Source organism: Lineus longissimus, chromosome 8, assembly GCF_910592395.1.
Source record: "Lineus longissimus chromosome 8, tnLinLong1.2, whole genome shotgun sequence".
Classification (NCBI taxonomy): Eukaryota; Metazoa; Nemertea; class Pilidiophora; order Heteronemertea; family Lineidae; genus Lineus; species Lineus longissimus.
The window spans coordinates 19,369,933-19,384,756 of NC_088315.1; the positions used below are offsets into that span (position 1 = coordinate 19,369,933).

At 40.4% G+C, this 14,824-nt stretch overlaps 1 protein-coding gene across 2 annotated transcripts; it reads left to right on the forward strand.

Moving 5' to 3' along the window:
• The first annotated feature begins 1,766 nt into the window (after window positions 1-1,766).
• LOC135492107 (choline/ethanolamine kinase-like) lies at window positions 1,767-13,607 on the forward strand. Of its 2 annotated transcripts, XR_010448029.1 has the most exons (9): window positions 1,767-2,060; window positions 5,263-5,488; window positions 5,982-6,115; window positions 6,487-6,600; window positions 6,940-7,092; window positions 7,877-7,985; window positions 8,153-8,323; window positions 10,703-10,973; window positions 11,378-13,607. XR_010448029.1 is itself a non-coding variant. In XM_064778290.1 (8 exons), the coding sequence occupies exons 1-8, from the start codon at window positions 1,831-1,833 to the stop codon at window positions 10,793-10,795; spliced, it is 1,230 nt and encodes a 409-aa protein (XP_064634360.1). In that variant the 5' UTR covers window positions 1,767-1,830; the 3' UTR covers window positions 10,796-13,607. The 2 variants fall into 2 exon arrangements, 1 of the variants encoding a protein (XP_064634360.1); XM_064778290.1 differs by having other exon boundaries at window positions 10,703-13,607.
• Window positions 13,608-14,824: the final 1,217 nt, after the last annotated feature.

Genomic DNA, 14,824 nt, shown 5'->3' on the forward strand with positions numbered 1-14,824 from the left:
TCTACAATAAAAACCATTTGAAAACAACCAATACCTTTATAAGGAATACATGTATATACCGTGCCTTACCTTCTGCTGCAGCCGTTTTGATTTGTTTCGGAAAATTTGAAGGCATTTTTACGTTTGAAATCGGAGAAAGAGTTCCCGCGATGTTGTCCGCGTCTCACACACTAACCGACTGGCGTTCAAATCAACCGCGACCGATCATGACCAAAGACAATACATTTGACGTAACAGCATCCGGGCACCCCCTTAAACAAGGCCGGCTAGCAGTTATCTGCTCAAGCGAGACCTTTGTTCTGTCAATGATCAATATGACAGGCATTGTCAAAATGTGGGATTGGCTTTAGCATACATACTTGTACATGTACATTTGCCGAGCTGTGGAAATGCATCAGGCAGGTTCCGTAAGCCAAAAGACGATGTAAATGCATTTTATCGACGATTGTTTTTAATCATTTCCCCAATTCCTCCTACAACCAAGTTTAAAAGATGGTTCAGTGTCGTGTAAATCAATTAGCAGATAGAGGACTTGATGACTCGACAGACATTCGTAGTTCGTCGTTCGGAGGGCGCTCAGTTTCGAAACCAGCAATCATTCGAAACAGAATACAATTGCCAACTTTGATAGCATGATATTAAACTTGATTCGGTCGGGTCACTTAATGGGTTGTCCATTAAACACTCCTGTCTCCTGGGTAAAACTTGGTGAGAAAAATGACTGATCCAATAGTTGTGAAGAAAAAGCTTCAACCGTCATTGGATTGCCCCACCTAGAGAAAAATGGCATGTCGGTATGTGGGTATGTGGTATGTGGTATGTGGTATGTGATATGTGGTTTTAGATACTGCTGCTATTCATATGGCTATACATAGCTACCCGCATACCTCGAACAAAATGAGTATACTAGCTAACAATCGATTTATGGATTGATATTGTGACATATCACCCGGCGGCCCGTTTCCCATCAAGATTCGACGAAAAGACTAAGACAGCGGCGATGCTCCTCCGTTCCCTTAGACGTGTCTCCCGTCCCTTGCTGTCTTGCTCCGTCTCGCAGGGACACGTGGACTCGCGAGTGGTGAGAATAGTAGGCCTATGTCTCGCTTTTTCCTGAAAAATATCATCTGCTGATTCAACATCCAGCGCAACCCGAGTGCATGCATCAACAGATTAGACTCCTGTGCAGTCCATTTTGTCATCCTGATCGTCCTTTTGGGCGACAGGACGAGGCCGGTCCACTGCGTCCGGAGTGTAGGCCTACAACAGGCTTACATCCGCCAGTAATCGTCCCATCCCAGGTTCTTCCCTTTTGTGATGTGCAGCGTAGCGGATCGAGGCTATATAATGGGCTGTTAGGCGCCTAGACCAACACTTCGTCCCCAAAAGGGACGATCCACAAATCGATTGTGAGGTTCCTTACAACGGGAATAAAAGTTGGATTCGTTTTGTGAATTGTATTCTTTATGCAAAAATACATCTTTTTTATTTAAAAACTTTTTTCATATAACTCACGGATAATGCTCGGTGCATACTACAGCGACCTTGGGACTACTCACAATTTTCACGATTAGACAGTGACGCCTCTATCGTGAAAACCAGACATGTGGGTGTTCAAAAGTCAGAACCACCCGGCTGGCCGCCACTTCAGCGCCTCCCGTGGGGCTTAATGATATTACGCGATCAGTAAACTAGTTCCAATCACTAACGAAAGGCAGCAGCACAATCGACCAGCTTCTTCGTTATTTCATACACAGACACGTCAGTCAGTTGATAAACTTGGTACTTCAATACACGCTGGCGTCTTATCTCGAAGTCCGGCCTGATAAAATGTTGATAAAAGACGATACGGTGTCCAATAAGGACACCGTGGCTAAACACGGTCAAAGTCAAGTCGAAGGCACTTCTGTTTTGCAGTTTGATAACGAAAATAATCGAAAAATGAGTGAAGATATTGATGAAGAAACGCGACGCCGGGTTTTCAAGCATTGTCGTGAGCTCTTGGGCGGATCCTGGTCCCGCATTCCTTCCGACAAAAACCTATCGATACGCCCGATCAGGTAAGCGTATACATTGTTTCAATAATAATCTTTTATCTTATTGATTTTTAGCTTCGTTTAGAGACATTTTCACGCATTTTCTAATTCAGGATTTTCGCTGAGGTTGGTGTGAAGTTGATGTAATTTCTGACCAAGGAGAGTGCTATGTATGCATATGTACCAGTATACAATGTATTCGGTTGTACTTCCGAGTATGCTGGCGAGTACTTCCGAGTATGCCGGTATATGATCTACACATATACATGGTCTATGTAGGGAAGGGAACGGGGTTTGTTTGGTCATTGAGAAATTGTTTTGTTAGGGGGTGATGCATTATGGCCTGATGATGACTCGGTTTTTCCAGTTGAAATTGGGTGAGACTAATAAGGCAATATTGAATACCCCATTCATTTCGAGCGGTCGTGATTGGTCGGGGGCTGAGCCAACAACTGTCCGTACACAATCAACCTTTTCGAAGAAATTTATTTGGGGGCTGACCAGTCATGCGTTTCACCTGGAGCAAGGAGTCACAGTGTCAGTGGCTTATGACATGGTCTGGTTGAAATTTACAATCTCCGATCGGAAATGACTGCATTTAATTGCAATCAACTATAAATCCATTGAACAATGTCACTTATTTCGTCAATTGATAACCCATTCCCATTGTCCGAAATGAGCTTAGGCCTTCTGACGTGTTCTGGGGGGCTTTTATTTGTCTTTGTCGAAAAGGGCTATGGGGCTATTGAAACTAGGCCAAGTCACATGGATGATGAACTCAGAGTGTCGAACATAGATCTATCATCTTCATCCTGGCAGTTAACAGTTGAATTTTCGAAAAGTAGAGCCAGAATGGCCATGGCGATGTCATCAAAATTCCCAACTTTCCTAGACTTGCTGGACCCATAAATTTCACAGCTGCTCGGACCAGAACACTTGTTACAAATCATCTGTTTAAAATGTTCAAACATCCCACGCCTCACTTGATCATATATGTGCCTGTTTTGTATTACTAATTATTTTACAAGACTAGAAACACCATGGGCCGAATTTACAAAGGGTGTTTAGCTTAAAACAGCTTTTAATGTCTGAATAGACAGAGTCAGGTTCTTGCAGGGTTTCTTCATGAAAACCGCATTAGGCCCTGAAACTGATTATGTAGAATTTACACGCGTCTAACTCTTAAACACCCTTCGTAAATTCGGCCCCATATGTTTGGCCTACTTAAATCATTTACATACATATATATATAAAACAAATATTTTTCCTGTGCATTTGTATGTAACAATTAGGGGCATCAGATTGAAGTAACTTTTCCTCCTGATTCAGAAACTCAATATGGTGCTGCCTTATGCGATGGTATAGCGCATTGGAAGAGCATCGGCCCCATGATCAAAAGGTTGTGGGTTCAACTCTTGGCCAAGTCACTGTTTCACTATTTCACTATTTATTTGAACAATTCTATATCAAATTCAGTGTCTTTTTTCAAAGCAATTATTACGTTTCCCAATCTAGCTGTAGAATCAAGCCTTGGCATCCTTGAGAATCATGAATGATGTACCATTTCTATTGATGACAATTCCCCCCAAAAGTAAATGTAATTTTGTGAAAATCTATGGCATCAAAATTTGCAAACCATGTTGCTCTGAGCTTGACAGGCTAAAAATAAAATGGATTGGCTGTTCATTTCACTGTTGTCTGCCTTTTGTGAAATCGGAATACATCATTTCTTCCATTCTCTCCTAAGGCAGACGTTACATAGAGCTTCACTCCTCACGCCTCATGCTTCACGGTTCACTCCTGAACCGAAGAATTAACAAGGTATTTCAATGAGCCCTGTTACATAGGAAAAAATGAGGGCCTAAGTTGAAATGCCTTGGAAATTCTTCGGTTCACGAGTGAACCGTGTAGCATGAGGCGTGAGGAGTGAAGCGTGAAGCTCTATGTAACGTCTGCCTTAGGCTCAACTTCTGTGTGACCTACACCTGGTTTTGCTGTGGGTCACATTTATGAAAAGCTCTCTTGAACAACTTTTTCTGATGGTGCTATTGTGTTTGCATGGGAGCCTTTTTCTGGTTGGTGGCCTGATTTCTGTCACAATGGAAATGGTACATCATCATCAAATCATTCATCTTACCATTTATCTTGTATTATCATTGTCTCAAAATTGTTCCCCATGCTTCTCTTGCATGTTTTTGTGGGAACGAACTTTCTTGGCAACAGGCCTGTGATGTGTTTTATCTTCACAGAAACAGAAAGTGCCTAAAGTCTCCCGTGGAATATTTTCATCCTCTGGTGTGATCGTGTTGCCCCTTGTGGACGTAAAACGAAACTACTCTGACGATAGGATGACACGTTTGAAGCATTCTCCCTTTTTGGCCCGATGGGAGGAGTCGAGACGACGGTTTATGACCATCCGTTGTCTACCTGTTTCCACATTACTCAGGTCGAGTGTGAGTGAAAGGAGTAATGTTCAAAGTGCTCACATCCTCTGTCACCGCGCACGTGCGATGGCAATGGATGCTCTATCGTGTCACCGTGGTAACCATTGGTAAACAAACAGGATGTATCATTGCATTCCCAAAATATGTAATGCAAACAGAGAGGTTTCACGAAGGTATCAACGTAGGACTTGTCATTTTCATTCAAGGCCTGAGGACAGTGCTCCTTTGCTGAAAAACCGTGTTTTCAGGTCATATAAACTTCGGATCAAAAGATAAATTGGGTGTTGCATGATGTCCCAGGTGACCTCACATGCATCGTTAACTTGACCCAAGATGATTAGATGTTTATTGGACCTAAAAACATGATTTTTCGCCAGTGCAAGTGCTGACTTTGGGTGTTAAAGTTAAACTGCCCCACGCAGAGGCCATACGAGAGCAAAGAATCCTGATGGATAGACCAGGGCTCTGGACTCCCAAGGTTTCATACCACTACATACTCTGCCCCATGCAGAGGCCGTACAAGAGCATAGCAGTCTGAAAACCTAGGAGTCAAAATGTTTGGTGCTGAATTCGGTGCAATCCGGCATGTTGCTAACTGGTAGCGTAGTGAACGCAAGAAAGCTTACACAGTATATTAGAACAATAGTAGTAGTTCCCCAGTAAACCTTTAGGTGGTAGTGGTTGTTATCATGGGATTTTTGGACCATTTTCGGTCAGAGTTCAAGGAGTTGCATGTAACTCCATGTGGGAGCAAATAACTTACAACGATTTCTTTTTTCCAGCGGTGGCCTCAGCAACTTCATCTACTTATGCAAATTACCCGATGGCGTTGACCCCATCTACGGCGAACCGCGCCAGGTGCTCTTCAGAATCTATGGTCAAATGATCAACGAGAGTTTGCAGACTGTGATTGCTGAAAGTGTGATATTTGCCGTACTGTCCGAGAAGAAGCTCGGGCCTAAGTTATATGGTGTCTTCCCTGGTGGTCGCGTGGAGGAATATATTCCGGTAGGCACTGTTCAGTTTCTGACATATGAAGTTCACATAGTTTTCTTCCTCAGGGTTCGTTCTATACTTTGAGGTTCGAGGAATTATTCTCTAGGGAGTATTCCTCCTTCAAGGCAGAATGAGCATTTTTACAATGCCACTACAGTTAGGTGCCGATTAGCTTTATTGGCCTGGTGTCTCCATCTTCAGCCAGATCTAGAAGTCCATCGGAAGCTACTTATGTTACTTACTTGGGGTTTTGTTTGCTATTAACCATTTGCGACTCTGGCATTAAACCTAACATTTGAAGCCAAGTGGCTTGCTCAAGGACTTTACCTGCAAACGACTGGCCTGCACTGTAATCAAACTTGCTAGTTTCTGGCATAATCCCATTTAACAAAGGTACTTTGTGAGAGTTAAAGTACACAGAATCATTATGCAGACTTTTGTGATAAATTTCATGAGTAATGAACTTGCAATCAGACGTTTGATCTTTCTTCCCCTTTCATTCCAGTCTCGGTGCCTTTCAACAAACGAACTCAGCCGGCGAGATTTCTCAAAGAAAATTGCTCAAAAAATGGCGAGCTTCCATTCGTTAGATATGCCCATCTCGAAGAGACCGAAGTGGTTATATGCACTGAGCAGAAGGTAATTTGTGTTTGGTGTTCATGACTTGGGCCATGTTAGTTTATGATTTAACCCTCTACAAACTACATCCTTGTTGCGGGTACATTAGCCCAGTTTTAAACCTAGTATAAACGTACTGGTCTAAGAAAAACACAGATCTATTTTAAACTACATCTTTGTGTCTGTCCGCTTGCCCAGTATTTCAGATACCACATCACATGTTTGACGAGGCGGGTTGGGGTCCTTGATCCTTGGTCCCTAACTGGTTGTTTCCAGTCAGTTTGACCTGTGTGATCATGACACCTCTCTATTTGGGACAGTACTGCTCTGGTCCAAGGGGATTCTACTGTTTATCAGTTTTGAACTCAAATTGTTTCGTTTTGTTTCTGCAGATGGATAAAAGATGCTCAAAACAACATGGGTCTCGTAAGTGAAGATTCGGAGAAGACAAAACGCTTAAAAGCACTGCTTGATAACGACTTGGAGGCAGAACTGGACTGGATGAAGTGAGTGAAACATTATAGTGTAGTTACTGATGGATATACAGTGGAACCTCCCTTAGCGGACACCTCTCTATAAAGGACAACATCTCTAATAAGGATCCAAATTGGTTGTTTCCATTCAATTTAATCTCTCTCATCAGGACACCTCTCTGTTAAGGACGGCACTTGTCAGTCCCAAGGGTGTCCTTTATTGAGAGGTTCTAGTGTATTTGTTTACAAAATGATGTCACGTCCAAAAGTGGGTTCGAAAAGGTTCGAATTGCTGAAGGATTTCAAGTTCTCGCCAAAATGGTGGGGCCGATGGTCTATTCTTAAATTTGTTTGCGTTTCTGCTATTTTCAGGTCAACGTTAGATTGTCTCCGATCGCCAGTGGTATTTTGCCACAATGATCTCCAGGAGGGGAATATTTTATACTCGGAGGAGTCCGATGCAACTGACAGCGAGGATTATTCCCTCATGCCGATCGATTTTGAATATTGCAGCTATAACTTCAGGTTAGTAGACGATCAGGATCTTAACCCTTTCAGTGCCGAGGCCAAAATTGAAAGGAATTATCAGAGTGGCTAAGCTTAGAATGATCTTGAACCTGGAAATATGATATTCAACTTCATGGCCAATTTTACCCACAAGGCTTTAATTTAGCAGTATCATACCCCCCCTAGCCCTGTTTCTACATCGCTTCGATTGCCATGCATGCTATCATGTACAGTTAGCGGAGTTAATATCGCTATCATCAAACTCGTCATTATCCTACCAACTGTCTGCAAAAATTGAGTCATGATAAACACGTCCAGACACCATTTTGTAAATGTCTCGTAAATAAAATAGATTAATAGCATAAAACTACATAACTTTGAATAGCAACATAAATTTGTTTGGCATCAATCCAACGTACTGGCAGTAAACAATCATGAGAGACACCTATCAACTGGTTAGAGAGTTACAGGCTTAAAGCTGAACTGGTAGAAAAATGACCATATCAGTGGCGGAGATCTGTGCTGCGAGACAGATCATAAAAAATGTCGCAGGTCGGCGAGATGCCGCACCGAAAGGTTTGACCAAACTGGGTATGTTTTTTACGAACCCGCAAGATGTACCCTAAAAAAGGAGTATTTTTGGAATAAGTTGTAAAAATGACAGAGTAGCTTCTGTGAAATGAAGAAGATGATTAATGATTAATGATTAGTTGTTGTTGATGTTTCCGGCTGCAAAATTACACCAGTGGGTGAAATGCCTTTGGCAGGAAAAGATGTAATGGGTGCCGTTTTCTGATTTCAGAGGTTTTGATATTGCCAACCACTTCCTTGAATGGACCATGGACTACAGCTACCCGGACCCGCCATATTATTACAGAAACCCCGACAATTACCCCAGTATAGAACAACAGGTGAGATAAAAGTTCTGCGCAAATGAATGATATTTAAAAATATTTGTAATTTCATCCGCAGAGTAGTATGAATCTATGGCAGTGCCACTGTAACCTTCACAGGAGGATGAATAATAGCACAACTAACATTCCGACCTAACTTCTTATGTCTTCTTGTTATTTTCCAGCGCTTATTCATCGAGTCATATCTAGAGTCACTGCCAGGTGGCGTTGTAAAAGAAGACGAAGTGGCAAAAATACGTCGAGAAGCAGAATATTATGGGATGGCATCGCATTTGTTTTGGACCGCATGGAGTCTCGTCCAGGCGTTCGGTTCCAAGATATCTTTTGGTTATACTGTGAGTAGAAATGATTTCTAGCGCTAACAATACTCTGAATCACCAACATTTTGCGTCACCGTTTTTGCTATTCAGAGAAATTCTGAAATTTAAAAAAAAATTTGTGAATCTTATTTTTGCAAATTACAAAATAATTCTGTTTTTCCAATCAAAAAATATTTCGATTTTTATTTCACGAATTGATTTGTGGAAATAAAATACCCGAAAAAAATTTGGCAGTTCAGAGTATGTCCTTTGACCTTTGGCCTAAAAGTTTGGTCTCGGGTGAAGCTCGATTTTTGATTTTCCAGTGACAAAGTTCCCATTTACCGGTATAAAATTTGAGAGAATCGTTATTATGACAAAGTTTCCAGGAGTATTCTGACAACACGCTGCTTACATTGACTGATCAACTTGCCCTGAGTGCCGGGCAACTCTCAACTCATGGCCAAGCTGTTGCACTTACAGACTGTAATCTTTAAAATCTTTATTATCAAAGATTTTCACATAATGGTTTGAACGAGTTTACTCAAGGCCCACAGCAGATAACATATGTTCCTACTGATAGGCCTAGTTTATTGGCCCCGGTGATTTTTGTATTCAATCTATTTTATCATGTCAGAATTAAATGGCCAGCCGTCTGCTGCATGTTGACACAGGTTTTAGATCGAAGACCCTTCAGCGTTAGTTCATGTCTTCTTTATTCAATTGGACTGGACTGAAAAACCTGATATTTGCAAGCCATTTCCAAGTCGGCCTCTATGCAAGTGGTCATTGGATCGCATCATGCCCAAAGGTTGTCAACTTATGCCAAGTGGCCATTGTTGTCATAAAACAAATGGATATCAATTTCAGCACTAAATTGTTCTTTTGCCAGGGGGAAATCTGTTGACATGAACAAATGATGAATAGTCCATTTTCTTTGCATCAGAATGAAGACGGGTCTCAAAATTGATGCAATGTAATTCTCTATCTCGTCAGTATTTGTCCCTGCTTAGATTTTCCTAAAATAAAACCGGCCCAGTTAACGACCGCTGGTATTAGGCCAGTGATGAAATAAATGACCAGGCCAAATATTCTTATTATGACATGTTATTTTCTCATTTAACTTAAATAGTATTTTCAGTAATGATCTGTCATTTGGAACAGCTCGGTACAAAGTTTGAAGTCCAATGTCACTGTCAGAGTGGAATTTGGAACTAAGTAATTAGTGGCTCAAAATTCAAGGCTACCTCCTTCCCATGATCAATTCCAATTGGCCTGTAGTGACTTCAGCCAGGGGGGTCTTTTGCCCCACCGACCCATAGTCTTACTCCAGAGACTTGACTGCTGTGTTAAAGGACAGTTCAAGGCTCTGTCCTGTGAACGCTCGGTATTCTGATGCAAACTTTAAATTGAACTGAGTTGAATTTAAAACTTCAGCATGCCATGATCAATGTGTTGTTCCTGCCTTCCTGGTCTGCTGTAGGGCCGAAATATCCACTTCAACCACAACATGCTGTAAACCGTCAAATTTTTTGCGTGCGTTTTTATTTTGCGTATTTTGTGATCAGCAAAATCTGCAAAAATAAAACGCCCCGAAAAACAAACATCACTTAATTACTGTAACAGTGTTCTCAAAAAACGCTAAATTAGAACTACGCCAAAGATGCAGTTTTACAATTTAAATACAAAAAAACCACAAACAATAATAGCCACAAATACTTCCTGGTTTACAGTAATCACCTTTTCAATAGACTTTGGACTCGTTATTTTCTCACCCAGACAAATAAATCACATTCTCATTCATGCAATTATAAAAAGCGAACGACACTATTATGCTATATGAATTTGTTCATGTTCGTACCATTACAAAGTTGTGGAATTCCATAGAGAACTGAATGTTGTTAGCCCCATACATTTCCATACATGTATTTATTGTAACTGTAGGCTAATGTGCCTTCCCTTGCTGCTGACCATTCCTACAGGCATGAGAGATTTCCAATTTTTTTGACGATTTCCATTTTTTCCTCTGCTAAAAGTGCTTTGTTGACGGCAGAAATTGAAAGCTCCATGCCACAGCTCTCTAAAGATCTTTGAATTTTCAAAATCGGACAAAAAGTAACCATTTTAGAGGCATATTTTGCAAGTTAGGGCAGTTCTAAGGACCTATCTTCTTGTGACAGAGGCATGAAATTTTAACAGATGAATAACTGATACATAAACTACATGATCAGCACAGAAATAATGCGTCTTAATAAACGAGTGGTGTGTAATACATTGCCTACATTTAAGCATTATAGTTCCCCAGTAGCGTACCTGGGGACTGAAAAAAAGCCGAGGTAGGAAACGTAGCTGATAATCACCACCTGCATCCGGCTATTTACCAATGATTACTCATGTCTTCTTGGTCTCTTCCAGCACTATGCAGAGAGTCGATTCCAAGCCTACCTTGATTTGAAAAACAGTCTTCCGAGCCTAATCAAAGAGGAAAAAGCTGCTGAGACCAATTAGAGTCAAGTCCAGGTGTCGATTTCATCCTATGATTGCCAGAGACCTCTGTTGACGTGAAAAGGAATTGGATATTTCCGTACTCCCATGGATGATATACCTGTGTCGGGTGATTGGTTGGTTTACAGAGTGAATGCTGCTCACGAAAGAAGGTGATCAGGCCTACCTGGTCAGTGTTAAGGTTTGTTAAATCGAGACTTTGATTTCATACAAATCCCATTATCATAATTTCGGCCCTTTAACCACGGTAAATCACAAATATCGTCTTTGTCGCTTCTTTCGTCTTCACTTGAAATATTTCTAGCATCTAATTTGTAAACCAACCAATATCACAACAGCACCTTACAAGTTGAAACAGGCAATTTGTGATAACATTCAAATTGAATGGGTAAATTTTTCTGAATTATGCTTTCATCTGATATAGGAACTACTTTTCTTGCCACGTATTCTCTTCTCAGGACTGTGGACGTTTCACGACTTGGCATTCCGTGAGATTTAACGTTTTATAACCTGTCGAAGTGATTGCTCAATGTTCATGACCACTTTGTATATTCATGTACATTCTTACATTTTTCCATCCTTCAGCAAACTACTGTGGAACCTCTCCATTGGGGACACCCATGAGACTGAGAATTGCTGTCCCTTATAGCGAGGTGTCCTGATTACAAATGTCAAATTGAATGAAAATGACCCAAGTTTGGAACCAAAATCTGTGTCCTCAATATGGAGGGTTTCTTGCTTATAGAGGTGTCAGTTATCAGTAGAGATGTTCAACTGTGCTTATTACTAGTAGAGATGTTCAACTATGCTTATTAGTAGAGATGTTCAACTATGCTTATTAGTAGAGATGTTCAACTGTGCTTATTAGTAGAGATGTTCAACTATGCTTATTAGTAGAGATGTTCAACTATGCTTATTAGTAGAGATGTTCAACTATGCTTATTACTAGTCGAGATGTTCAACTATGCTTATTAGTAGAGATGTTCAACTATGCTTATTACTAGTCGAGATGTTCAACTATGTTATTTAGTAGAGATGTTCAACTATGACATACTGTGCTTATTAGTAGGAATGTTCAACTATGCTTATTAGTGGAGATATTCAACTATGACAACAAAATAATGCATTTTTTTAGTTCCTTTGTAAGTTTGGTGCTATTTACCACACTATTTCAGATTACTTCTTTTTTCTACTTACTGGAACTTGACAACCTGGTCCCACAAAAACAATGTGATTTTCAGAATAAGGGGGCCCATGGTCCTACAACTGTTATGAAAGCTCGGAGCTGCCATTAAAGGAGGAGAAGAGAGAGTTATAACGGGGCAACTGTTACGGCATACACCGAGATTATGTATAGGGGGGGACTTGCATACATCAAAAAATGGGCAGAAACATTCAATATTTTGGTTTTTCACACTTGCTGATGTATATCTGTGGCGCTACCTACTGAGAAGCACGTTTACCAGTGGATTCCCACTTCTCCTCCTTTAATACTAGAGATACTAGGAACCAGGTTATTGAGAGGCATATCAAGGACAGAATTTTCATGTGAAAATGTTTTCATTTTATTTGCACTGAATCCCTGAATTGTAATCACTGATAAACGGGTTTTAATTTTTTGGGCATTTTTGATGTGATTTTGATTGTAAAAAATAATGATTAATCCGATTATGGCTATCCTGTTGATATAAATATACATGTATAAACAATTCTTAATGGTTTGGGATCAAATGCTGTTTCTAAACAGATTTTCAAAATATGATGAGGTCTAAAACCATTGGTACTTGAAATAAAACTGTTATATTATGTGCTAATCAAGAAATCAAATTAAATAGAAAAATTAAAATTGTCAATTTTGTCAGTGTACATGTATTTGTAGCATTCTCTGTGAGATATTCAAAGGTGGTTATGTTCATATTTCTGGCAGTTCCAATGAACAGTGATTTCATTTTAACCTGTTTATTCTTCACTCCGTCAGAAAATTGATTGAAGGTTTTAACAACTACATGTATGTATAAATGCATGTACAAATGAGACTTCAGACTGATGAAATTGAAACCGCTTGCGACATGTGTATGTAGTTTATTAAAAAAATTCTCAATAGCGTGTGGTTTGTCTACAGGGTGATCACATAAATTGTTCAAAATTATGTATAAATGAGAGCTTATTTATTAGCTGAGTTGAATAGGCCCGAAACATTAAGCTTTGTGTCGAGACTCCTTATGCAAAACTTTAGTTTCATCATTCTAAGACCGCCTTGAATTATCATGAAATCGACAACACGTGACGTCATGATCATTGGACAAACCGGTCATCGACCTTTTGTCTATCCTGATTGAACATGTTGATTGGCATCAAACAATCATGTGCATTATACTTACCGGGGCTTGGCTAGAAGATTCAAAATTGGTCTTATATCGGTGGAACTAGAGTATAATTAATATGTCAACATTTGCACTCCTGTTGTGCCACAATATCATCTGTTTTGGTCAAATCTTCATCACACTGGTGCATCAGATTAATTATACCGCCTGGTCAAAAATCTTTCCACAAAAAACAATCCCTATTACATATTTGTAACTTGTTAGTTTCATTGAGGGCAAACAAATGTGTATTCGGCAGGCCGTAGCAATTAAAGGCCATCAAAGCCTAATAGAGTGTTTCACGGTCAGCCATGCTGAAACGCAGAACATGATTTGTCTTGCCTGACTCAACTGAATCAAATGCTGTCATGGTCATTTGGGCTTGCTTTCTTTTATTTGTCCCTCCAGCATGGCAGGTGAAGACGTCATGTGAACCCACTATTGACAGGCTTTACAATAGCTGGCCCTTAGTTGGACCAGGGGAATGTGAAAGCCAAGAGAGTAAAAGGGTTCACCCATATTCTTCCTCTTCAGCATTCACTCTGTACTTGGAGGTATTAATCTCCTTGGAGTATTCCTCCTCCAAGGCTGGGTGAACGTTTGAGGTGACGTGTATGGTTAGTCACCAAATGACTGTTATGATGTTATGTTGTCAAAAAGCTAAATAAGAAGAATGCCAAGTGGCAATTTTTCAAAACCATGAAATAATTCGGTGGTAATCCTTTTTGGACTTCAGAGAAGTGTTTTTCAGATAGAGCAGGCCAAAGGTTCATTACATAACTGACCTCTTCTCACTGAGTTGTAGTAGGGTAGTGTGATCATGAATGGTAATGTTACACAACCCTGGGCTTTAGTCGACCCCATGAAAGTGCTATACTCTGTTTATTCAGTGTTGTTTAGGGCTACCCTAAGGATAATCTTGGTAAGGCCTACCTAAGAATAATCTGTTGTTGTTCAAGACCACTATCTTTTGGTAAATGTGGTCTGGTCACATTCCTGAGTTCAACTGAGTACCTTTGATCAAAACAATATGAAAAACACTTAATACAGTTGGTGCACCAGTGTTCAGTGTTTCATTTCGGTGTGTTCTTTGTGGTTAAACCACCATCTTTTGTTCATAGATTGTTGGTGCGATTGCCAATGAGGTGCTTTTATTATCTAATCAGTTGATTATCAGGGTCAGGTTGTAAATATGCTATCTGTATCATTGTAAATATTCACTAATCAGCAATATATATTTTATATAATATCAAATAATAAAGACATTTATGAGGAAAACGTTGCTTTGATCTTTCTCTTACTGTATTTGGCGTGAAATGGTATTGGCTGTGACGTCACCATCAGCAATGGTCATTTTCTCTTAAACATTCCTGATCAAGGTTGTCAATGAGAGTGGAACCTCCCTTTTCAAGACAACTCTATAATAAGGACACCCTCTCCATTGAGGGCACTGGGCCTTAGGAGGTTCGGTTAGACTTTGACCAAGAGGCTTCTGCCTTGAGGCGAGTTGTCCACAGGTCCTCGGCTATGAGGTGAAGAGCCAGAAGATGGTCCAATTGATGGTTCTCGAATGTGCTTCAGAGGTGAGGATGGAGTAATTGAAGGGTCCCCGGCAGAAAAGGGAGAGTTGAAGAAGAGTCCTCAGCAGTAAGGAGTGTGTTGAAGGGTC

Coding starts and splice junctions, on each gene's coding strand:
- LOC135492107 (XM_064778290.1), top strand. CDS start 1,831: ATGTTGATAAAAGACGATACGGTGTCCAATAAGGACACCGTGGCTAAA. Junction 6,116..6,486: donor TTATATGCACTGAGCAGAAG/GTAATTTGTGTT, acceptor TTGTTTCTGCAG/ATGGATAAAAGATGCTCAAA. Junction 7,986..8,152: donor ACCCCAGTATAGAACAACAG/GTGAGATAAAAG, acceptor GTTATTTTCCAG/CGCTTATTCATCGAGTCATA.